This window comes from Poromitra crassiceps, assembly GCF_964638095.1.
Source record: "Poromitra crassiceps genome assembly, chromosome: 3".
Taxonomy (NCBI): Eukaryota; Metazoa; Chordata; class Actinopteri; order Beryciformes; family Melamphaidae; genus Poromitra; species Poromitra crassiceps.
Window position 1 is genome coordinate 95,456,232 of NC_139625.1, and position 24,578 is coordinate 95,480,809.

At 44.0% G+C, this 24,578-nt stretch overlaps 1 protein-coding gene across 1 annotated transcript in view; it reads right to left on the reverse strand.

Annotated features, from left to right (window-relative positions):
* Window positions 1–24,578, reverse strand: part of fancm (FA complementation group M) — a gene marked incomplete at its 5' end in the record, with an annotated part of 126,418 nt that overhangs the window by 15,476 nt on the left and 86,364 nt on the right. The window contains 3 exons of the mRNA XM_083633247.1: window positions 3,685–3,753; window positions 5,744–5,826; window positions 5,964–8,097. Coding sequence (XP_083489373.1) covers window positions 3,685–3,753; window positions 5,744–5,826; window positions 5,964–8,097 — 2,286 coding nt within the window. The remainder of the gene's footprint in view (window positions 1–3,684; window positions 3,754–5,743; window positions 5,827–5,963; window positions 8,098–24,578) is intronic.

Genomic DNA, 24,578 nt, shown 5'->3' on the forward strand with positions numbered 1-24,578 from the left:
TAAATACTGTATATTTATTTCGAGATTTTTGTCAATTATTTGTGCTGTTATGGTTATAATTAGCCTAGTTACTCACTTCTACACTATCTTAGATTGTGTTACTTATGGATGGCATGGAATTATAGTGAAAATAGATTATCCCCCCTTTTTGCTGGGGACCCCACTTTGAAAACCACTGGCTTAGGCTAGAACTGTTGCGAGAAGGTTTCAGGATTTATCTCTATGCATTAGGCTGTGATTACTATTTATATAAATCTATTTATTCACATAGATTCATGATATATTATGGTATACAGACTACCTGTGACATCAATGTTTTGATTCATCCTACAGTATGATGTCTCACACTCAGGTGTGCTTTCACAAGACAGGTGTTGTCCATTCAATCAGCTAACCTGTCTTTATAATGGCTGTCTTGCACTGTTTGTATGATACTTGACAAAGTCTATGGCCGAAACTGTTGTCAAATAGCGTTAAATTACACTTAATTGCATCTGGAACGAGAGTGTGTCTTCGTGTGCACAGTGCTGCACTACTCATTTAGTTATCAACTTTGGAGCGTTATTTACCCCCCCTTCCCGACATCCTAGGTTGACATGCTTCATCCCAATCGATTCCTTATTTCTTCTACTTTCATATGATATAAAGATCACCACTCAAGCTTTAAAATTGAGCCCGCTGTCAGCTATCGATTTACAGGCCAAATTCAGTTAAAAAATGTGTGAATTTAAAGTTCGCGGGTTTTAGTATAAGAAATTACAGGATGAAACTTCAATACGACAAAAATAGCGCTGCTCGGTGAACCATTTCCACGCCGAATTTAATAGAAGGTTCGGATAACTTGAAATCAATTGACTTACTTGAATATCCGTGCTGTCTGTAGGGGAAACGCTGCAGTCGAGACGTTGCAAATATTCCAGTTTTCTGACATTGCAAAAAGCCCGTATCGCGCAGCTCGTCTCCCCGCAACTCGAAACTCGTTTTGGTGGTAATCCAATATCAACGACTGTCTGGCTTGTGAACACTTACTGATTGATAAAAAAGTAAATAAAAATAAGAGGGAAATATGATATGCTGCTACTGTCTCAGTAAATCCTTCCTGTCAGGTCAAGCAGTGGATTTCACCTCCTTGATTCAGCGTGAGAGACCACAGACCAGGCAGTGGAACAACGTTGCCGATTTTCAGACGTATTCATCAGCATTGGACAATACAGAATGTCAATCAATGTCAAGCAATCTATCTATCAAACAACAACCAATTAGGGTTTCACCTGGTTTCACGGGCTAAGGGAGAGCTCCCTCCTAGCTCAATCTGATTCGTTGGAAAACACATCACTCTCACTGTTTTCTGTGAATTGCAAGTCTTTTTCAACCAATCTTATTTTTTCATTAGATAAATTACCAAATAAATCAAGCCCACAGGGCGGGTGTTTTTTTAATCCCCTCCCCCATGCTGGGACCAGGGCCAGAGTGACTCGTCTGCATGGAGCTATATAATGAATGAAAAAATGAGCGTCTGCACATAAGAAAAAACACATTTGATTGATATTTTATTATAAAAAAAAATATGAAAAATGAAAAATATAAAAAAAAAATATATATATATTTTTTTTTAACACGTTCACTGCCAATGACGAGTTGACTCGTCAAACACAATCCAACCGTTCACTGCCAATGACGAGTTGACTGGTCAAAAAAAAAAATATTTTTTTTTTGACGGTGCTACGTGGATCAATGCCCCCCACGTCTCCTATAAAAATATTGGAAGTATTGAATTAGTATAATCTATTTTACCGACCAACTAAGTGGCGACAGTGCTCTCCCGACAGAGAGAAAGGCAACCAAAAACAGCCGCGGGAGAAAGCCATTCTCAAGGAAATGGCTTGGCGATTTTACAGTCATCAGTCACCAGACTCGCCCGAGAGCGGCCGCGCCAGCAGAGCAGCACACCGAGAGCGGAGAGCGGTGCTGGCGTGGGGGATTGCAAATTTGCATAATAGATTATGGGTGAAACACACTTTGAAACACCCGCAGAAAGGCCAGAATCGCACGCATTCCGAAAACCCAGAAATGAACGAGCCTCATTCTCATACTGTAGGCGAAAACGCTTTCACGCTGCTGCACACGGGCGGGTGGGTTCCAAAAATAGACTGGGTGGGCAGCATAAAGCCTAGAATCGCACAAAGCTTCATCAAAGCTCTCAACCGAAAATCCAAGAAACGATTGAGTCCTATCCACAGTCCACACTCGCCACACTCGCCGACGAGGGGCCGCCAGAGAGGGAGGCTGCTCACTGCTCAGACAGGCAGGAGAAACTGGCTTGTGACAAACGCCACCAGACACGCCCACGGAGGGAGGAGTTTAAGGGAGAGGGTGTTCAGAACTATATTGTTCAGATGTCTGATCTCTCACTGATGCCAAAAATAAATGGTTAAAGTGACTGTTCTGCCTGTTTGATTGAATTTCACAAAACTGCGATTATCTCAGCTTCCTGTCTCAGACACTGAAACCATGCTGTACTCAACGGCTAATATCTACATAACTACTAACTCTACAAACTAACTCTTTTAGACAGAGAAAGCACACATTCTATTAGTACTTTTGTGAACTTCGTGTTCACAAAGTCCAAGCAGAAAATTATCCTCGGCTCTTGTAAAATGAGCCAGAATCCTCAAAAAACGGCTTGGCAGAAGCTACCTACAGTAAAAAAAAAAATGGCTGGCAGTGAATGTGTTAATATATATTTTTTTTATATAAAATCCCCAATCTAATAGAGGAGGACCATCCTCCTATGCCTCACTGGAAAAACCTCCTCTGATCTTAACTTGTAGTCCTTAAACCTCACACTAGCCAAAATAGTGTCGCAGAAAATGACGTGTACAGTATCTGTGACCAATCAGTGAAAACAGTGTTTATTTACCGTTGTTTAATTAAGTGTAATGAAAACAGTCACAGGCAAATTAGTGCTTTCATATTTCATCAACACTAACCAAATGAGCACATTATTGAGTAACATTCGTTTACATTACATTAAATGAGAATGCAAGGCAGTTCAGGTTTTCAGGGGGTGTGGGGGGAGGGGAGAGGGTGTGCCATGCGGGCACTGTGGGTCGGGTGGGGGAGGGGGTACTGAGGGAGGGGGTACAGGGGGCGCTGAGGTTTGGGTGGGGAGGTTGGGGTGGCACAGGGCGTTGGGTGGGGGGATTGGAGGGTGGGGTGGGTGGGGGTAGGGAGATAGGTGGTCCGGCAGAGGGGTCGAACCTTGCATAGAAGGAGCTGAGTTCGTCGGGCAGGGTGGGTGAGGTGTTTGGGGTGTGTCATTTTTCCCACTTGAAGTTGGAAGCAGATCTTAGATCTCTTAACTATCTTTAACCAAATCACACACATTTAGGCTATTCTATGTGATCTCCTTTTGATAACTGATGTAATAACTAAAGTAATATTTTTTCACATCTATTCACTGAGCCTCCCCGGAAACTGCTTGGAGCCCCCCTGGGGAGGCCCGCCTCCCACTTTGAAAAGAATGAAAGCCTCTGCTCCACTCCTTATATTATGAGGATTTATGAAAATCATCACAAGTCCTCATCACAAGTAACGCAGAGAATAAAGATATCAACCATATCCAACTGTGCTGATTCAGTTAAATTATGTGCCATGCTATAATGTGAATGAAGCAAATCTTACTATATTAAGGGCAGCTGGATTCTTCCTGTTCACTAGCAGAGGGGAGTCCTCATCACTGAAGCTCTTGGACTAGCAGAGACAAAACATCATTGTATTATACAGATAAATATACATATACATACTGTATATATATATTATATATATTGTACATACCGGTATACATACCTGCAAACTGTGAGATTGTCAATGGGCTGTTATTATCAATAGGGGTTAGAGCGACTAAATCAAAAGATATTTTGACAAAAGCATCTTAAAAGCAGGCACAGAAAAAAGAACACATCATCTGCTGAACAGTGCAAGCCGGGTTGTCATGACAACTGCAGGTACCCAGGAAATGATGGACAGAGGCATACTGAGCACAGTCTGTATCAGATATCTCCCGTACTGGGAGGTCATACTGCACCACAACATGGATATTAACTCATTCCTATAGCTCAGATTCATTAAATAAGCCGGTATCTCATTGTTGGAGAAAAATATAAGTTCCATTGGCATTTCCTAATCAATAAGCTATATTTGCATACACATAATTATGCTACAGTGAGTTACAATGACATGACATCTCACACATATAGATTCACCCATGGCATTGAGGACTGCTCTCCTTTTGCTGAAACCTTGGTCAGTGCATCGAGTTCCAATAACAACTGATAACAGTTTCCCTGTCAGACTGGAGCAGAGCACACACAAAGTTCATACCCCTCCTCTCTGCCTTTCCTCTTCCTTTACAGTATAAAGCTTATGTCAGATTGTGACATCGCGGCTGAATATTTGACTCTGTATAACGTATCGGAATGTGTACATTGAGGTTCAGCCCTCTGACAATACATATTGCAGAGAATGTTATGGTAAATAAATATACTTTCATTAAGACATCTTCCTGGACTCCTGGTTTCAAATTCATTTTGGTTTAGGCTATCAGCTGTTATACATTTAGCGGATGAGGAATGGTGAAATTCCATTCTCTATCACTCATTCACTATCATTCAACAATAAAAGTCGTCAGAGAAGAACAAATCTTTCATGAGTCATTTTGTGTGATATCAGGAGTTTAAATACCTGGGTATTATTTTAGATAGCAACCTCTCCTTCATAAAGCACATAAAGACAACTGGAGGGACTGTCAAACGTAATCTTTGGCAATTTAGATTAATTCGATGTCAGCTGAGCACAGATGCGGCGAAACTGTATCTCCATTCTTTCATTTTATCACATCTGTCTTACTGTGCCACTACTTGGTCCCAGGCCAATAAAACAACGACGCAGCCACTCTTTACTCTATTCAAGCAGGCGTTGAAGGTCCTGGATAAAAAACTTAACAACTACCATCACTGTGACATTATCAAGAAATATAACTTTCTAACACTTGAGAATTTCCTGTTGATGGCAAATGTCTGTTTGTTGTATAGGATCTTCCACGGCCTTGCCCCCCCATTCAACAAATTTGTGACAAATCGCAACACCAGTGTGAGAACTACAAGAGCCTCCACTAGAGGGGACTGTTGCGTGCCTTTTAGACCCACGAAATTCAGTCAATCTGCATTCACAGTCAAAGCGGGCGGGCTGTGGAACACCCTGCCAGCAGTCATTAAAGACTGCAGTACTTTCAAAGGTTTTAAATCCTCTGTTAAGAAGTGGCTGAGAGAGGGTCAGTCTTGTGGCCACCTATAGACATTAGTGTGGTCTCATATCCTATTTATTTTGTGTTCTGACATTATTTATTTTACTGCTACTGTGTGATTTCAGTGGATTGCTATCTACCTCTGTGTTCTATTTCACTGTTGTGCGCATTGTATGTGTATTACCTTGCCAATAGTAAGTTTCATTTTTTTTGTACCATGTATCTTGATTGTTTAGACACTAGGATTTTCTTTTATTGCTGTATTTGATATGTACTGTGTGCACACAGGACTCTGTGTGCCCAGGGACTACAGATGCAAATTAGCTTTTAGCTATTTCTGGTGCAATATATGTATTGTGTACTGTCCCTGCTCAAATAAACAATAAAGATAAAGAAAGATAAAGATAAAGATAAGGTGGCACTGTGAGTGTGACTCACTGCTTCTGGAGAAGACAAGGGGTTGGCCTTGGTCTGGTGTCTTCTTTTATGAAGCACAACTTCATCCTCACTGTCACTGTTGCCTGAGAATGGCAGAGAGAGACACACACAGAAACATGCAGGGATCTTAACAGCACGTTCAGATGTCAGGAGGGCAAAACAAACTGATCCCACATCAAATTTAAGGCTAAGAAATCTTGTGTTTTCACAGTAAACCAACCTGGATGAGGAAGAGGAGGGTTGAGCACAGAGACGTCTTCCACGCCCAGGGTCTTCTGCCTGGCTGTGACCCGTCTCTCGGCCTCAGCGGCGCCGCCCTCCAGTTTCCTCCTCTTCAAGCTGACGAGCGAAGAGGGGCTGCGAGGCGCAGAGGGAGCGGGCAGGAGAGTCCGCCTCACACCCGGCCATGTGATGGGAGATGGGAGAATCCCCCCCTTAGAGGTCAAAGGCGAAGCCAGAAGGAAAGTGGTCTCTCTCTTCCCGTGCTCCGACACGCTGAGGGGTTCCCTGGAGCGTTGACTTTGTCTGTGGAAGCTGTAAGAAGGAGTGGAAGAGCCAGGGACGGCCGGCAGAGACACTCTGGAGACAGCTGCTACTTCTTGCTTTTTACGCCGAGGAGAAGCTGCCATAGATGGAGCAGGAACTTGTTCTTCTTCTACGTCAGAGTCCTCCAGCGAGTAGCCCAGGTCAAAGTTCACTGAGAATAAGTCATGGGAGCTTTCAAATGACTCAGGGTTTTGTTGCAATATGGGGGATACACAGTGGTTTGTATTTGCAGGGTCTGTTGTGTAATTGTCTGTGACATGTTTACCTGAGTGTCTCTCGAACATATCAGCTTCTGTTGTGTTATCTTGTTTTATGTCTGGACAATTCTTAGTGTTATGGCTGTTTGTCTGCAAGGTGTGAGGAACGTGTGCTGTGTTGGCTGTCTCATGCACCTGTATTGTGTTTGATCTATGTGTGCTGTCAGTTAAGTGTGTCGTGCCAAGTGTGTTGTTGGAGATGTGTGTGTGGGAAGTGTCTGGTGTCCTTTTTGCGCCGTTAGCAATATGTTCGGTGCCAGGCGATGCATTGGGTGTGGTGATGTCTGGGATGGTCATCTGCAGGAAGGCTTCGTCATCCCCAAACAGATCCATGCTCTCATCCAGCAGAGGATCTGGAGGCTGAGGATGAGGGGGGCCGTGGAGGTGAGAAGGGTGCGAGGTAGTTTCCTCCTCCGTGCCATCATCCGTCAGCTCTGGCATTTCCTCATTCCTAAAATCGTTGTTATCCTTGTTCTTCTCAGCAGTCCCATCGACCAGTTCCTCCGAGGACGCACTGTTAATCGCATCGTCCATCTTCTCGTGGATGCCATCATCCCTGATGTTGTTCAGCGCTTCATCCCCAAAGACCTCATCCCAGCTCGGACTGAGGGTCGCTACGCCGCCCCAGTCAACCGGGGGTTCTGAGACTGCAGGTGAGTGGGAGGAGAGCTGCCGCTGACCAGGTGAATCATGAGTGACTTTGTTGTCCTCGAAATCCACTGGAGCCACATCTGACTGGGCCCTGGAGGAGGACTCATCGTCGTCATCGTCCACATCCAGAGCAAAGTTGACCTGGAATGGGTGATGAGGCCCGTTGTCCTCCTCTGCTCGTTCAGGAGGAGGAAGTGATGCAACGGCGGCGGCGGCGGTGGCTGGTCCAGGGTCGTACGGTGAATCCTCTAAGTCGGAGGACAGTGATGGCGGAAACCTGGACAGGAGCTCCGTCACATTGGCCAGGATGACCCTCAGGCTCTCCTCTCTCGGTCTCCCTGGGAGGAGTGTGGCGGGGGAGCGAGCTGCACAATCCCACTTAGGAAGATAGAACATAGCCTGAAGTTCAACGTCTTCTTCTAGGTCAGACTCACTTGTGTCAATTCTAGTGATCAGCTGTGAAATGGCAACTAAATTTAGCGGGTCGCTGACTGGAATCTCTGTGTGGCTCTTTGGACTGTGAATCTCCTCAGTAACCAGGATATAGTCATCGTCCATGTCAGAGACTGGGCGGGGATTGTTTGAGGGAAAGGGACAAACTGCCTCAGGTTGTGAGTGATCTCTGATGTCATCAAAAGGCGCCTCAGTATCGTGTACAGGAAGCTTGCACTTGATCATGGTCAATGGAGAAACTGTATTCTCCCTGTCTCCTTCCTCATTGATATGTTCCAGGTCGGATAAAGAGGAGCGAGGGGGCTTGGGTTTGCTCTTGGTAGTTTTGGTGCAGGTCTTGGCGCTCTTCTGTCTCTTCCTGTTGTCCACCTGTCCTTCCTCTGTGTGGCCAACCATATCAGCTTTGTGGAGGTGTGGAAGCAGCTCCTTTTCATAACTACACTCTCCCTGCAACACACAGAACACGCACACAGACACACACACACAGACACACACACACAGACACACACACACAGTAAGACAATGTCCCACTGCAAGGGAACCAAGGTCAGGCAATCAGCCAATGGACCTGCTAACCCTTGTTATTGTCAGGGAAGACAATTGACCAATCAAAGAGCTTGTCCTGTCCAAGATGTAAGGACTCTCTTGTGGCAATTGCAGTGGGCCGCGTCACCCACCTGTTGTACAACAATCTGACATAAGAGACGTGTGTCACTTAGCAGGTCACGTGGCAAAATGGGAAATCACAATTGACAAAATTGAAGAAAATAACAAATAATGAAAATAGGACTACATAAATTCTCACTATTGAGGCCATGTCCACACGGAGACGGAAGCAATCTTTTTTTTTTTCGTTTCAGAAAAGTTTTCCATAAACATGGAATCGTTTCAAGAAATGTGTGTATCCACATGAAACCACTGAAACCGCTGTAGAATAACAGAGAATAAGACAATCTCGTCAATAATGGCATACAACCTCTAGGGGTGCACAGTCTATAATGTGTATATCACTGTAGCGAGCAGCTTAAACCCTTGGCTTTGCCATGTCGATGAATAAAATGATTAAACCTACAGTATACAGGCAAATGCAGAGCTGTTCAGCAGGGCTGATGGTCTCCCTGTAGCCTACAATATAGAACGTTAACTATCGGTGACGTTCCTGATATCATCCACTTCCATGATCTTTAGACATGTTGCAAACACATCCCAGCGTATTGGCCGCTCCTGCACATCACAGCACAGGCTAAATGATGCAACATAAATATACATTATATAAACTCATGGCATAAATGTGTTTTTATTGAAAAAGTCGGTCAAGTAAGCTAAAGTCTTGTTGGAGTGGACACGAGCGGACATCACAGTGCAACCGTGTGTTCGTCAAACCTCTCACTTCCCTATTCACGTTGTATTTACGAGGGCTATATATAGGGCAAGCCGGGGTATGTCGGTTACACTCAGGGTTTACATTTCATTTAATTTCATTTTGTCCAATATTAAAATATTCCAGAATTGCATGTTGTATTAAAAATAAATATAATTTTTATCTAACACGTTAAGCCTGATTTTGTTTGTGTTATTGTAAAAATGTAGCCGCGCTAAGCCTTCTGGGAAATATCCGATGAAGGGAGGGGAGGGGTGGATGGGAAGAGTCAGCTGTGTGGAGCCCTGAGGATGTTCTACACGCTGTTCTCTGTGTCCACTTGTTGCTGACGGTGGTAATAGAGGAGCATTATATTTTGCTGCAAGATCCCCAACAGGCTCAGTAGCTGCTTATAGCACGAACGCTACTGCCATGATTGTTATTGTTGCTGGTGGAGAGAGGTGGGGCTATGGCGTCATCGTTTCAGGAAAGATGCGTATGGGTTGTAAACACGGAAATGCAAGGGTGGCGTCTTCAGATTTAATCACTCTGGGACCCGTTTTGAAAAATTAGCGTATACTCCCAGAACGTATAGTCCCAGAACGCGGTTCCATCTGGACGAAACGTCTATATGACAAAAAACTTTAGCGGATACACCTAAACTCGTCTCCGTGTGGACATGGCCTGAATCATCAAAATCATAATTCACTGATCTGACCACTCTGAGATGACCCCCCCCCTCTCTCTCTCTCTCTCACACACACACACAAACACACACAAACACACGCACGCATGCACACACGCACACACACACGCACGCACGCACGCACGCACGCACGCACACGCACACACACACACACACACACACACACACACACACACACACACACACACACACACACACACACACACACACAGTCTTACCACCTGTCATTTCCATTTTGAGCAAACCATACAAGCTGGTAATGACTCATCTGAAGTGGCTCCCTGCTTGAGCCGGCAGGGAGCCATGGAAACCGTTGCCTGGCAGGAGGATGCGAGGGAAAGGACAAGGTGGTGAGAGAGAGAGAGAGAGAGAGAGAGAGAGGGAGGGAGAGAGAGATAGAGAGAGAGAGAGAGAGAGAGAGAGAGAGAGAGAGGGGGGGAGAGAGAGAGAGAGAGAGAGAGAGAGAGACAGAGAGAGAGAGGGAGGGAGAGAGAGAGAGAGAGAGAGACAGAGAGAGAGGGGGGGGGGGGGAGGGTATGGGGGAGTGGGAGTGATTTTCACCCCGAGCACTATTAAAGCTGCATTCAGTGATGTGTTTGTGTTAAAATAAGTGTTAAATGGCTCTATATATTCTGACAGCAATCACTGAAATAGAGTGTTTGGTCAGTGACTTGAAACCCCCAACCCCCCCGCTGTCCTCTATCTCTCTCCTGTAGTCCTGCATGCAGGGATTGCTGTCAGAACATAGAGCCATTTAACACTTATTTTAACACAAAAACATCACTGAATGCAGCTTTAAAATGGACAATGGTCAAATGTGTGCAGGAACAGCCGCTTGGAGGCTTTATTCTGCTAGAGCCGTGGTACTCAGCCTGGCCCTACTCAGGAGCCACACTGACAAAAACTGATTTTTGCAAGAGCCACAATCCAAAAGCGCCCCTTCCACCCCTGAAGCTCGTATGCATTTGAGAGTAAGGAGAATAGTAATAATATGTTATTATTAGGAATGAAAAGCATGGTGTAATTGTATAACTGTAATTTGTTATCATTGCAACCACTTAATGTTACTGGCAACAATACATTTCAACAGTTTTCATTACTAAATGATGTCCAAGTGTGACATCACAAAGACAGTACACACTGTCTCACCTACAGTCTCACCTACAGTACACACTGTCTCACCTACAGTCCACACTGTCTCACCTACGGTACACACTGTCTCACCTACAGCACACACTGTCTCACCTACAGTCCACACTGTCTCACCTACAGTACACACTGTCTCACCTACAGCACACACTGTCTCACCTACAGTCCACACTGTCTCACCTACAGTACACACTGTCTCACCTACAGTACACACTGTCTCACCTACAGTCCACACTGTCTCACCTACAGCACACACTGTCTCACCTACAGTACACACTGTCTCACCTACAGCACACACTGTCTCACCTACAGTACACACTGTCTCACCTACAGTACACACTGTCTCACCTACAGCACACACTGTCTCACCTACAGTACACACTGTCTCACCTACAGTACACACTGTCTCACCTACAGTACAGTACACACTGTCTCACCTACAGTACAGTCCACACTGTCTCACCTACAGTACACACTGTCTCACCTACAGTACACGCTGTCTCACCTACAGCACACACTGTCTCACCTACAGTACAGTACACACTGTCTCACCTACAGTACAGTACACACTGTCTCACCTACAGTACAGTACACACTGTCTCACCTACAGTACAGTCCACACTGTCTCACCTACAGTACACACTGTCTCACCTACAGTACACGCTGTCTCACCTACAGCACACACTGTCTCACCTACAGTACAGTACACACTGTCTCACCTACAGCACACACTGTCTCACCTACAGTACAGTACACACTGTCTCACCTACAGTCCACACTGTCTCACCTACAGCACACACTGTCTCACCTACAGTACACGCTGTCTCACCTACAGTACACGCTGTCTCACCTACAGTACACTGTCTCACCTACAGTACACACTGTCTCACCTACAGTACACGCTGTCTCACCTACAGTACACTGTCTCACCTACAGTACACGCTGTCTCACCTACAGTACACGCTGTCTCACCTACAGTACACTGTCTCACCTACAGTACACACTGTCTCACCTACAGTACACACTGTCTCACCTACAGTACACACTGTCTCACCTACAGTACACACTGTCTCACCTACAGTACACACTGTCTCACCTACAGTACACGCTGTCTCACCTACAGTACACACTGTCTCACCTACAGTACACGCTGTCTCACCTACAGTACACGCTGTCTCATCTACAGTACACGCTGTCTCACCTACAGTACACGCTGTCTCACCTACAGCACACACTGTCTCACCTACAGTACACACTGTCTCACCTACAGTACACACTGTCTCACACCTACAGTACACGCCGTCTCACCTACAGTACACGCTGTCTCACCTACAGTACACACTGTCTCATCTACAGTACACGCTGTCTCACCTACAGTACACGCTGTCTCACCTACAGTACACACTGTCTCACCTACAGTACACACTGTCTCACCTACAGTACACGCCGTCTCACCTACAGTACATGCCGTCTCACCTACAGTACACACTGTCTCACCTACAGTACACGCTGTCTCACCTACAGTACACGCTGTCTCACCTACAGTAGGGGAGGGTGGGGTGAGTTGTGCCACTTTTTACTTGAGGTGTCTTTAAAGTGAGGGCATGACAGTAATGCCTCCAACTACAATATGTAAATATATTTCAGGATGTTGTGCACCACTGGGAACACTCCCTTTGGATCTTAAATAAACTGTTAAAAAAATATGGCTATTCTTAAAAAAGTGGTCTCTTGGCACAACTTGCCCCTGGTGCGGGGTAAGTTGTGCCTTTGGAGAGAATACGTTGGGGTAAATTGTGCCATTGATTACTGAAGTAAAACAGAACATTTTCATCTCATATACTGTAATGCTATATCAAAGCAAGACAAAATAAAGATAACACTAAAGTCCAGTGTACTATAACAGGGTTAAACAAGGCTAAACGGTAGCAGCAGTTGACCTACATATTTAACATTTTCAGAAATAAAAATTATGTTCAAAATGAACAAAATCAACTATCACAGAGCCAGGCTACACTTGCCAATACTGCAATATTCTTCAACAAGGTGTATTTAAACATTTAAGAACAAAATGAAATAAAATTTCACTAAATCAACTGCAACTGCACTGGCACAACTTAACCCAGGCTTTTGGCACAAATCACCCCATCCCCACCATTTTAACAAACTTGTATCATATAGCTGGTTTGGAGCTAACATCATGCTAACAGTATAGCCTCATATTGTAGCTTACTAAAACACTAACACATATGTGAAATGTTTTCAAGCTTGTCTATAATTGTTCAGACACAACAATCAATAAACCTTGATCATAAAAATTTTACTTTGAGAGGCAAAAAACAGTTTTTTGAATTTAAATGTGCTTAGCTCTTGTGCCATCTGCCTCCCTTCTTTGCAGAGTGAGTAAAATGGATGCCTCTTCAAAAATGTGTGGTCACATGACCAATTTCTTCTATGGTTTTCTAGATACAAGGGGTGGCACAACTCACCCCACTCTCCCCTACACACTGTCTCACCTACAGTACACACTGTCTCACCTACAGTACACACTGTCTCACCTACAACTGTCTCACCTACAGTACACACCGTCTCACTTACAGTACACACCGTCTCACCTACAGTACACACTGTCTCACCTACAGTACACACTGTCTCACCTACAGCCTCACCTACAGTACACACTGTCTCACCTACAGTACACGCTGTCTCACCTACAGTACACACTGTCTCACCTACAGTACACGCTGTCTCACCTACAGTACACACTGTCTCACCTACAGTACATGCTGTCTCACCTACAGTACAGTACACACTGTCTCACCTACAGTACACTCTGTCTCACCTACAGTACACGCTGTCTCACCTACAGTACACTCTGTCTCACCTACAGTACACGCTGTCTCACCTACAGTACACGCTGTCTCACCTACAGTACACGCTGTCTCACCTACAGTACACTCTGTCTCACCTACAGTACACTCTGTCTCACCTACAGTACACGCTGTCTCACCTACAGTACACTCTGTCTCACCTACAGTACACTCTGTCTCACCTACAGTACACGCTGTCTCACCTACAGTACACTCTGTCTCACCTACAGTACACGCTGTCTCACCTACAGTACACTCTGTCTCACCTACACTACACTCTGTCTCACCTACACTACACTCTGTCTCACCTACACTACATGCTGTCTCACCTACAGTACACACTGTCTCACCTACAGTACACACTGTCTCACCTACAGTACACACTGTCTCACCTACACTACACTCTGTCTCACCTACACTACACGCTGTCTCACCTACAGTACACGCTGTCTCACCTACACTACACTCTGTCTCACCTACACTACACGCTGTCTCACCTACAGTACACACTGTCTCACCTACACTACACTCTGTCTCACCTACACTACACTCTGTCTCACCTACAGTACACACTGTCTCACCTACAGTACACACTGTCTCACCTACAGTACACACTGTCTCACCTACAGTACACTCTGTCTCACCTACAGTACACGCTGTCTCACCTACACTACACTCTGTCTCACCTACACTACACGCTGTCTCACCTACAGTACACACTGTCTCACCTACAGTACACACTGTACAGCCGTTTCAGCTCAATGAGCCGTACGGTGGAGTCAACCACGATGTCTGTGTAACAGTTGTTTCCTTATTCATCATTCCCAATGATATTGCTGTAAGTGGTCAAATCTCTTTTGGCGATGTTTTAACTTGATTAAACGCTCCAATATGGGTTGGGAAATTCAGCAAACACTGTTTGTGAAAATAAATTGTGATATTAATTGTACACAGTGTAATTCTTCACATGTACACATCTACAGTATACCATTCAATAAAGATATTAGTTCTTTTTAATGAGTTTTCCAGCCTCAGTTACTCACTCCTCCCACAGGAAGCCATGTACCGTAGCAGTGGCCCTTTGCAGCGGCTGCAGAACAGAATGTCATGGAAACGCTTTGTGTTTGCTAAAGATATGTAAACTAAGGGACCACTTCAAAACATGTATATCCCCCGTTAACATCTATAAAAACACTGGTGATTACAAGTAGGTTCCATTATCTTTGACCACAATAGGGTTGTGCGATGTCAGGAATTTATCCATCGTGATTATTCCACAGTGAACCATCGTGATCCACGATGGCATCGTCATTGGCGGGCGTGGGGGGAATAATCAATCATTTATTAAGTCTCTGCGGTGCGGTAATGCCATTCATTGCAATCTAACGTTATATCAGCCAGTAATTCAGTCAGTTTACTGCCAGCTAGTTAAATTCAACACACACACGTTGTTGGTGAGGACCTGTAACGTTAACGTTTTGTCATTCAGACTGATGCGTCTAGCATTGAGGCTGCTGCTGTGAGCGACTTCAACTTTCACTTTGGAAACAGGCGAGTTAAATTCACAGTTGAAGACTTGTACTCACTTTGGGTTGAAAACAGGAAAGAACGTGAAGTTTCTTCTTTGTCTTAAAAGTTTTCGCAACAAAAGAACTGACTTCTTATGCACGGGGGACGCCCCGGCGACATTAAACAAGCACACCCAGTGCAGAGAAGCAGTAGAGCGGAGGAGGGGGAGGGGAGGCTTCTCTGAGTCTGAACTGGGGGCTCTCGTTTAATGCCGCCGGCGCGTCCCCCACGCGTCACGGTAAGTGGACTTGATATTTTTTATTATTAAAACGTCACAAATTTATTTCGAACAGATAATGAATCACAATGATCCGATGTAGACGGCTCAGAGGTCGATGGGGGGTCGGCCAATCACGATGGTCGATGCCATTGTCCATCGTGCCAACCCTAGCCCACAAGTGCTGCATTTTAAGAGTTCACAACTTAGATTACAACAGAGCTCTTATTCTTTCTCACATGACACATTCTCTGATACATTTATACAACATTATGTCAAAACGTAGAAGCATCGCACCGCGGACATATGCCTCCACCATCAAGTGAGCAGTCGACATCCATGTCTGTCCAGACTTTGACGTTTGAGCCAAATGTGAAGAAATTCCGTCAAGGCGGTTCCTGAGATATCGTGTTAACAAGCATGGAAATGGAGTTTGTGACGTCACGGTGACCTTGAACTTTGATCTTTGACCACCAAAATCGAATCAGTTCGTCCTTGAGTCCAAGTCGACGGTTGAGGCAAATTTTACGAAATTCTGTGAAGGCGTTCCTCAGATATCGCATTAACGAACATCAGACGTACGGACGCACGGACGGACGGACGTATGTACGTACGGACAACCCGAAACGATAATGCCTCTACCCTGGCTATCACCAGCAGAGGCATAAAAAACTGAATCAGGTGACTGAATCTGGCTCTGGGCAGTGGGCACAGTCTGTGTTTACATCTCAAAGGTAACTGAATCTGGCTCTGGGCAGTGGGTACAGTCTGTGTTTACATCTCTACCAGAGGCAAGCAACAAACAGGTTGCAAGAGCCACATACTGTATAAAACAGTGTTAACTGCAGGTGTCACTTCAACACTGGGCAATTTTCAATAGGGGGGCGGTATACCTGACACACACGCATTTCTCTCTCCATAAGCACTTTCTTAGGTAATGAATAGAACTTCATTCAGACAGGATTAACCCCTGACCCCTAGCCGTCAATTAACTAATGAATAGATTAAGGCTTTGGATTGGAGGCGCCCCGGACGGAAATAAACTTCACAACGAGGATGGAGGGAGGGAGCGGTGCAGAGGCTGGATGGCTCACAGGGTTTGTGAGGTTTAGACCAGAGGTTCTCAAATGTTTTTCAGCCAAGGATCCCTTACAAGATAGAATAAAAAAGAGAATATACCGGGGACCCCCTCATTCTGATTTGTGATTTTGGGCTAAGCTTAATTGTTTCCAGGGTAACATGCTTGACTTTTAAATTGATAGGTTTGTTAGATTAGAATGTAATCCATGAACCATTTTAGATTTAAAGCATCATATTATTTCCGTTGAACTATGAAGCTTTTGCAAAAAAAAGAAAACTGAAAACTTTTCACGGACCCCCATTTGAGATATCATCATAGACTGATTTAGACTGCATGAGGGGGGCATCTCTCTTGTTCATCTTTTTTCCACGACAATGAGCAGAAGCATAATTGGGCCTTTTTTATTCTTGTTGTACATAAACAACATGGAGGCTTGCCTGTACATGTCCTTTATTTCTGTACTGCTCTGCTGGTAACCGGAGACTGCTTAGATACAGTTAAAACATCTCTGGGTAAAGAACTCCAGAAAGTAAGCAGTTGGCTGTGTGAAGGTATGTGGTTGATTATTGCTGTCTATTTTCAGACACCTGTCCCACACAATGATTTGTACCTGGATCCCTGTGACCCCACATGCTATTTGTGTTTTGTTTTGCTTCTGGAGTTTTATTCTGCTGCTGGCTGTATCACATGATGTTTTTGTTTAGTGATGATCTCTCTGTAAAGTCTACTGAGACATGCATGTGTTATGAAGGGCCATAGAAATAAACTTGACTTGACGTGTTGATGGAGTGAGTCTCTGCCTGTTTAAATATCTACGATCATACAGTATGTAAATAAAAAGAGGAAGAGTTGAATTTCTATAATAGTGCACCTTTGTGGCTTCTTTTCGACCCCTGCTCCAGTTCCTGCTGTAACATACACACATACATTTTCCCCCATACATCTGATCTGCTCTGCTCAGCCCAGTAGCTGTGTGTGTGTGTGTGTGTGTGTGTGTGTGTGTGTGTGTGTGTGTGTGTGTGTGTGTGTGTGTGTGTGTGTGTGTACATCTAGATACATCTGATCTCCTCTGCTCAGCCCAGTACCTGTGTGGGTGTGTACATCTAGATACACCTCATCTCCTCTGCTCAGCCCAGTACCTGTGTGGGTGTGTACATCTAGATACACCTCATCTCCTCTGCTCAGCCCAGTAGCTGTGTGTGTGTGTGTACATCTAGATACACCTCATCTCCTCTGCTCAGCCCAGTAGCTGTGTGTGTGTGTGTACATCTAGATACATCTCATCTCCTCTGCTCAGCCCAGTAGCTGTGTGTGTGTGTGTACATCTAGATACACCTCATCTCCTCTGCTCAGCCCAGTAGCTGTGTGTGTGTGTGTACATCTAGATACATCTCATCTCCTCTGCTCAGCCCAGTAGCTGTGTGTGTGTGTACATCTAGATACATCTCATCTCCTCAGCCCAGTAGCTGTGTGTGTGTGTACACATCTAGATACACCTCATCTCCTCTGTTCAGCCCAGTAGCTGTGTGGGTGTGTACATCTAGATACACCTCATCTACTCTGCTCAGCCCAGTACCTGTGTGGGTGTGTACATCTAGATACATCTCATCTCATCTCATCTCCTCTGCTCAGCCCAGTAGCTGTGTGTATGTGTGTGTGTGTGCGCGCATGTGTGTGTGTGTGTGTGTATGCGTGTGTGTGTGTGCGTGTGTACATCTAGGTCATCATGGGCGGGTCTGCTTTCAGCTTCCTGCCTTTATGCAACAGTTCAGAAAATCCTTATATAAATCAGGGGAGAAGAGGCCAAGATTAATATGCAGAGAACAAAGCAGGTTCATTCAATTAATCTAAAGACGTATAGAATGAGTGTTTGCTGTTCATGCTACACAGCACAATGGGATTGCATTGCATACATCAAATAAAGCTTTGTTGATTTCACCTGTGGGAACCATGGAAACGACCATGCTAAAGCCATGAAGGAAACGCATATAGTGTGGATAATGGGCCCTGCCAGTGCCTAGTGTTGATCACACACACTCAGACCTACAGTACAGTATGTAGCACTTGGTTACACTTGATCTGGATAGTCTGCCTACAGAGTATCTGTTTCATGCGACTCATCTGAAGCTGAACCCAGAGAGCAGCTCTAGAAAAGTTGCCCTCACATTGCAGGCAAATTAAGTGATGATCTCCCTCAACTCCTCAAATTCTATTGTTTAGGAGACTATAAATTACCCTTCTACTAGAACAGGGATGGGCAACTTTGATGATATAGAAGGCCACACAAAAAAATGCCCTCGTTACCAGAGGGCCAGATTGTGAGCGTGCACTTCCACCAGTAGCCTACTGTAACACCATCACTCCCAATTATAGCTATTAATTTGATGAAAAGGACTGGTAATCAAAATGTATTATACCCATATTTATATTGTTCATATTCTAAATTTAGTAATTCTTCTATTCAGATGACACCAGAAACGTTGCTCTAGCTAAAACAGTCCGCTACCCAACTCAAATCCCACCTCTTCAAAACAGCCTACAATATCTGACTCCTACCTCTAACCACCATTCCATCTCTGCAATCTTTTCAATTGTATTTGTTTGTATCTGTATTTGTTCTTGTTAATTAGTTTGTTTACTGTTTTTATGTATTGTTTCTATGTAGTCTCTTAAAACAGACTGTCTCATCTACATCCGGCGTCTGTACGTTACACCCCCAGAACATGCACAAGGAAGTTGGGAAAAAAACCTTCAGACAGGAAAGAAGTTCGACGGAATCCGACCAATCACGACACGTGTGTCCACGAAAAATGCGGCATATTGGATTCTGATTGGACTAATGAGCGGAAGACCTGCCTTTCTGCGATTCTGATTGGACTAATGAGCGGAAAACCCGCCTTTCTACTTCCCATTCCGGTTGGTGCATGATTCTCCCCCACGAAGTACAGACGGTATGGCAGAAGCATTTGAAAATTGCGGAAGCCAACTCGTCTGTTCTAAGAGACTAGTTTCTATGTATTGTAAAGCGTCTTTGAGTTCCCCAGAAAAGCGCTATATAAAACTTATGTATTATTATTATTATTATTATTAATTTGATGGGATACATCACCCAAATATGTGATATTAATCAGATTAGTAATGTTGCATGTGCAATGTGCATCCTGGATATAGTTTGTTACAATAGCGTTAGCTCAAATGCTAATGTTAAACAGTATGTGGATGGACAATGCTAACGCCATTAGCACCATGTTCTGGGTTGTACAGTAAAATAAAAAACACAGATTTTGGTGGTCTAACGTAACCTAACCAAAAACATCCGCCCTGTGAAAAAAGAAAAGAAAAAAGAAATTGATCCAGGGGCCACACTGCCTTTCAATTGAAGACCTCCAAACTTTTTTTTTTTTACATGGAGTTTAACACACACGAAAAACTGACGCAAACACACACTAGAATGCATTCATACATACCTTATAATCACTCATTCCTGCATAACCTTGTCCATTTTCTTGTGCATATTTGACATATTTAAACTATTCATTCACTTTTGGTCACCTGTTTATTTGCAAATTACTTCTGCTTTGTTTCATCAAATGTTTGAATATGAATTCTGTTCCATTTGCTGGTTATTCTACGAATGTAATATATCCAAGGATTGGTTGATTGACTTTATTTATGGGAAAGGATACAACGAAAGATCCAAGGGATAGCATGTAAAAGTGTAAACACTTATTTCCAACATAATCCATGGAGGTGCGATATAGAGAGGCAAAGTGACCGCCTACTTCCTGCTTCAGCACCGTACCAGAGATTTTCATCCGCCATTTATTTGCCCATAGACATTTCATAAAATTCTTATAAAAATAGCCTTACTTGTTCAAACCAAACGGTTCAGATATATTTAGAAACAGGAGAGACTGCATAACATTTCACTTGGACCAAAACGTAAAAACATTAAAGAAAATAGTTTTTTGATATAGTTTTTTTAAGTTTTGGTCCGAGTTAAATGTTCTATGGTCTCTCCCGAGTCTAAATATAGCTGAACCGTTTGGTTTGACGAAATAAAACTATTTTTTATAAACATTTTACGAAATGTCTATGGGAATATAAATGGCGGATGAAAATCTCTGGTACAGTGCTGAAGCAGGAAGTAGGCGATCACTTTGCTTCTCTATTAGCTGCCATCTGGCCCGACGAGCCTGTTGTGTTTTTACAGGTGGACTAGTTCTCTTCTTTCCTAGCATGGCCACATGAGCCAAGGTCACATGACCCAAGGTCACATGACCCAAGGCAAGAAACAAGAAACAAAGAAAAGAAAACAAAAACGAACCCTCTGGCTTGTTCAGCCAATAGCCAGTTTCACCATAATCTTTGACCCAATAACCAGGATTTACGCAAATCTGGAGCCTTTATGGATGGTGCAATCCTATCTAACAGCAGGTGGTGAGATTAGGGCAGAATTACCTGGAACTGGGACATTCTTTGAAAACCACATCAATGTTCCAGGAGTGGATGTGCTGAAGTGGATATTTAGAAGTGATCGTGTCTGATGTTTCAGTAATGGTCTTATGGAAGAGAGCCATGTGACTAAAGTCCCCATCTGATCGTGCTTATCAAGTTCAGAATGCATCCATACAACACTGCACTTTTACAGTTCAACAGTTTCCTATTGAAATTCAATTTCAGGCAGAGACGAGAGTCTGCAGTAAACCAACCTCTGTTCAGGTGGTAGAGAGCTGATGGTTGATTCAAGCTGCTAGAACAACATACACTTGCATTCAACCTGGTCATGAATCAATCAAATGCAAACACAGTGGTTAGCACTGTTGCCTCACAGCAAGAAGGTCCTGGGTTCGAACCCCGGTCCCTCCCAGGTGCTTTCTGTGTGGAGTTTGCATGTTCTCCCTGTGTTCATGTGGGTTTCCTCCGGGAGCTCCGGTTTCCTCCCACCACCAAAAGACATGTATGTTAGGGTTACTACTATTCCTGTCAGTGCCCCTGAGCAAGGCACAGGCAAAAGAACTGGAGTTGGTCCCCGGGCGCTGCACTGCTCCTAGTTCTAGGATGGTTCCTAGTAGAGGATGGGTCAAATGTAGAGGATGAATTTCCCCATGGGGATAAATAAAGGATCACTTAACTTAACTTAGCAAGCGCACAAACATTTTCAATGTTTACAGATCCATGTGTTCAGTTGTGGTCAGTGGCGTAGTGTACTCATGAGGGGCCCCAGTGCAAACCATTCTGATGGGGCCCTACATGCTAGTTACGAAGTAAAGACACACAAGCGCGCGCACGCACGCACTAGGGGTGTTCATCAATAATCGATAATCGATAATTGATCGTTGAGGAATGAATTCGATCACATGGAATTTTTAACGATTATTGTTTTGTTTTTTGTTTTGTTTTTGCGGACTAGGTTTGGGGGGAATTCGTTCCTCCTCGCCCCACTGCATTGCACCGCCGACTAATGTGAGGTGGAACTTCATAGAGTAAAGAACAAAAGGCCAGAACTCAAAAAAGTCCTTTAGGTTTTTAATACTTACTGTAGCTTGTACAGCAGCAACAACGAACGCGTTTCAGCGGGTAGCCTTCATCAGCGTTGTGCCGAGACAAGCGGCACAAAAAAGAGTGTTCTGAAACACTGGCACATTTTGCACAGTGACCCCCAAGTGGGCCATATTTACACCAAGCCGCCTCTTTTCGCTCTCAAACGAGCTAGAAATGTAAGTGATCAGCTAGTCAGAGCTGACTGCCACACACACGCCCTGTTCATTTTTTATCTTATTTACCTAATGGCAATTTCCCTTGATCGAATTGTGTTCAGTGTAATGCTATGATCAGAGGGGGGTCCTTTTTACACCCACACTCAGGTAAAAGGTTTTCTATCAATAGTATAATTACATGTAAGACCAGGTTTGTTGTCTATCTTTTGAAATGTCCTTGTGGACTGTGTTATGTGGGTAAAACCACAAGAGAGCTAAAAACTCGTATGTCAGAACACAAAAGCACTATTAGAAACAAAGAGGAAAAGTCTTCAGTGGCTTCAGAGACATTTTAATTCTGCTGGCCATGATGTGTGTTCACTCAGGTTTCAGGGGATTGAATTTGTAGCACCTTTGAAAAGAGGCGGAGATAGAGATAGAACTCTGCTACAGAGAGAAGCCTTCTGGATCCACACGCTACAGACGGAACATCCTAAAGGTCTCAACGAGGAGTTGTTGTTAGGATGTTTCCTCTAGGCACTTTTTAACTTTATTTCTATATTTTCTATCTTGTCTACTTACAATGTGTCCACTAGACCCCCGACTGTATATTCCTATGTTTCTGCCTGAAGGGCTATTGACAGGAAGCATATCCTGCCCTACTTAATTTAATTATTTCTAACTGTAAATTCTACTAGAAGAATATATGCTATGTACATTTTCTGTATATTCTGTAATTTTTTTGATGTCCTTATCTGTGTACGATTACCTGGTAACTGATTTGATTATTGAATGTAGTTCCGGTTTGACTGTATTTATACGCCATGTCCGCTTGTCTCGGCACAACGCTGATGAAGGCTACCCGCTGAAACGTGTTCGTTGTTGCTGCTGTACAAGCTAAGTATTAAAAAAACCTAAAGGACTTTTTTGAGTGCTGGCCTTTTGTTCTTTTTTTGTATGTTTCTACCTTGGCCCTGCACCTTGACTGACTTCAATTTTGAAGTGTGCTCGCTACTGCTGTTGTTTTACATTGGAGCTTCATATAGTCTCTAGTTTTTTGGCTGGGGGCCCTTTGTGCCAACAACACTGTTTTAAACATGGGGAATTCACAGCGGCATGCGCGCCGGGGACACAAACAAACACACCCAGCGGTCTGCGGACCTCACTGAGACCGTTACAACTATAACACTTCGTACACTTCTCTCCTAATTTTCAACAAAGTGTGAGTAACGGTACATGTGTTTAAGTGAATTCAAGTCCTTTTATTTGTTTATAACGTTATGAACTATGAAGTAGCAGCAGTCAGCATGGACTCAGCTAGCCTTTAGCTGCTAAGCGTCCTGCTAAGGCTTAGCAGGATGCTAACGCCCACCTGAATCAATTCACACACATCTCGTGGCAAATAATAATATCCACGCGTCGGACTGAGAGCAGCTGGATGGAACTCGACCATCAGGACAGATGAGGTTTTTGTCACGAGTTTATAATCCTGGAAGCCGCGGCCGGTGAGCTGAGTCCTACTTTCAAAATGTGAGTACAGTAGCCTAGCTAGCTAGGTTACATCATGTAACCTGTCATCTAACATGTTTGTTTAGCTGGCCACAGCGCTAGTGTCTGATATTCTTACTACACAGCGGCATCGCCATTATAGCTGGCCGAGAACACGCAATGTTATTACCAGACCAGAGTAAAAAAATATATATATACATATCATTATTATTATTATTCCGCTATCGATAATCGATCGTTAATTTTCCCGAATTTCGATTATAGAAATTGATTCAAAATGCCCATCCCTAGCATGCACGCACGCACGCACGCACGCACACACACACACACACACACACACACACACACACACACACACACACACACACACACACACACGTACGTGTTGGATTTTACAGTTGAATGAGTTACTTAGGCTATTGTATGGGGAAAATGGAGAGGTCATAGAGCAAGCAATCAGAACCATGGACAGCGCTCTGACACCTGGTAACAGACAGTCAAAGTATTTAAGCAGCAGCTGAGAGCAGACGAGCTGTCTCTTTCAATGTGGTTCTGAAATGACAACTGACTTTAACATGTTGAATGTTGAAACATAAAATAAATGATTTTATGTAATAAGCATATCATTTTGTTATAGATTGCTACTGACTCTTTTACAAAAAAGAAGGCATATATTGCAAATGTGTGTTCTTATTTGAAGACAGGGGTATTTATGGGGTGGCAATTTGAGTCAATTGCAAGGGCCCGTTCTCTGCCCAATACGTTGAT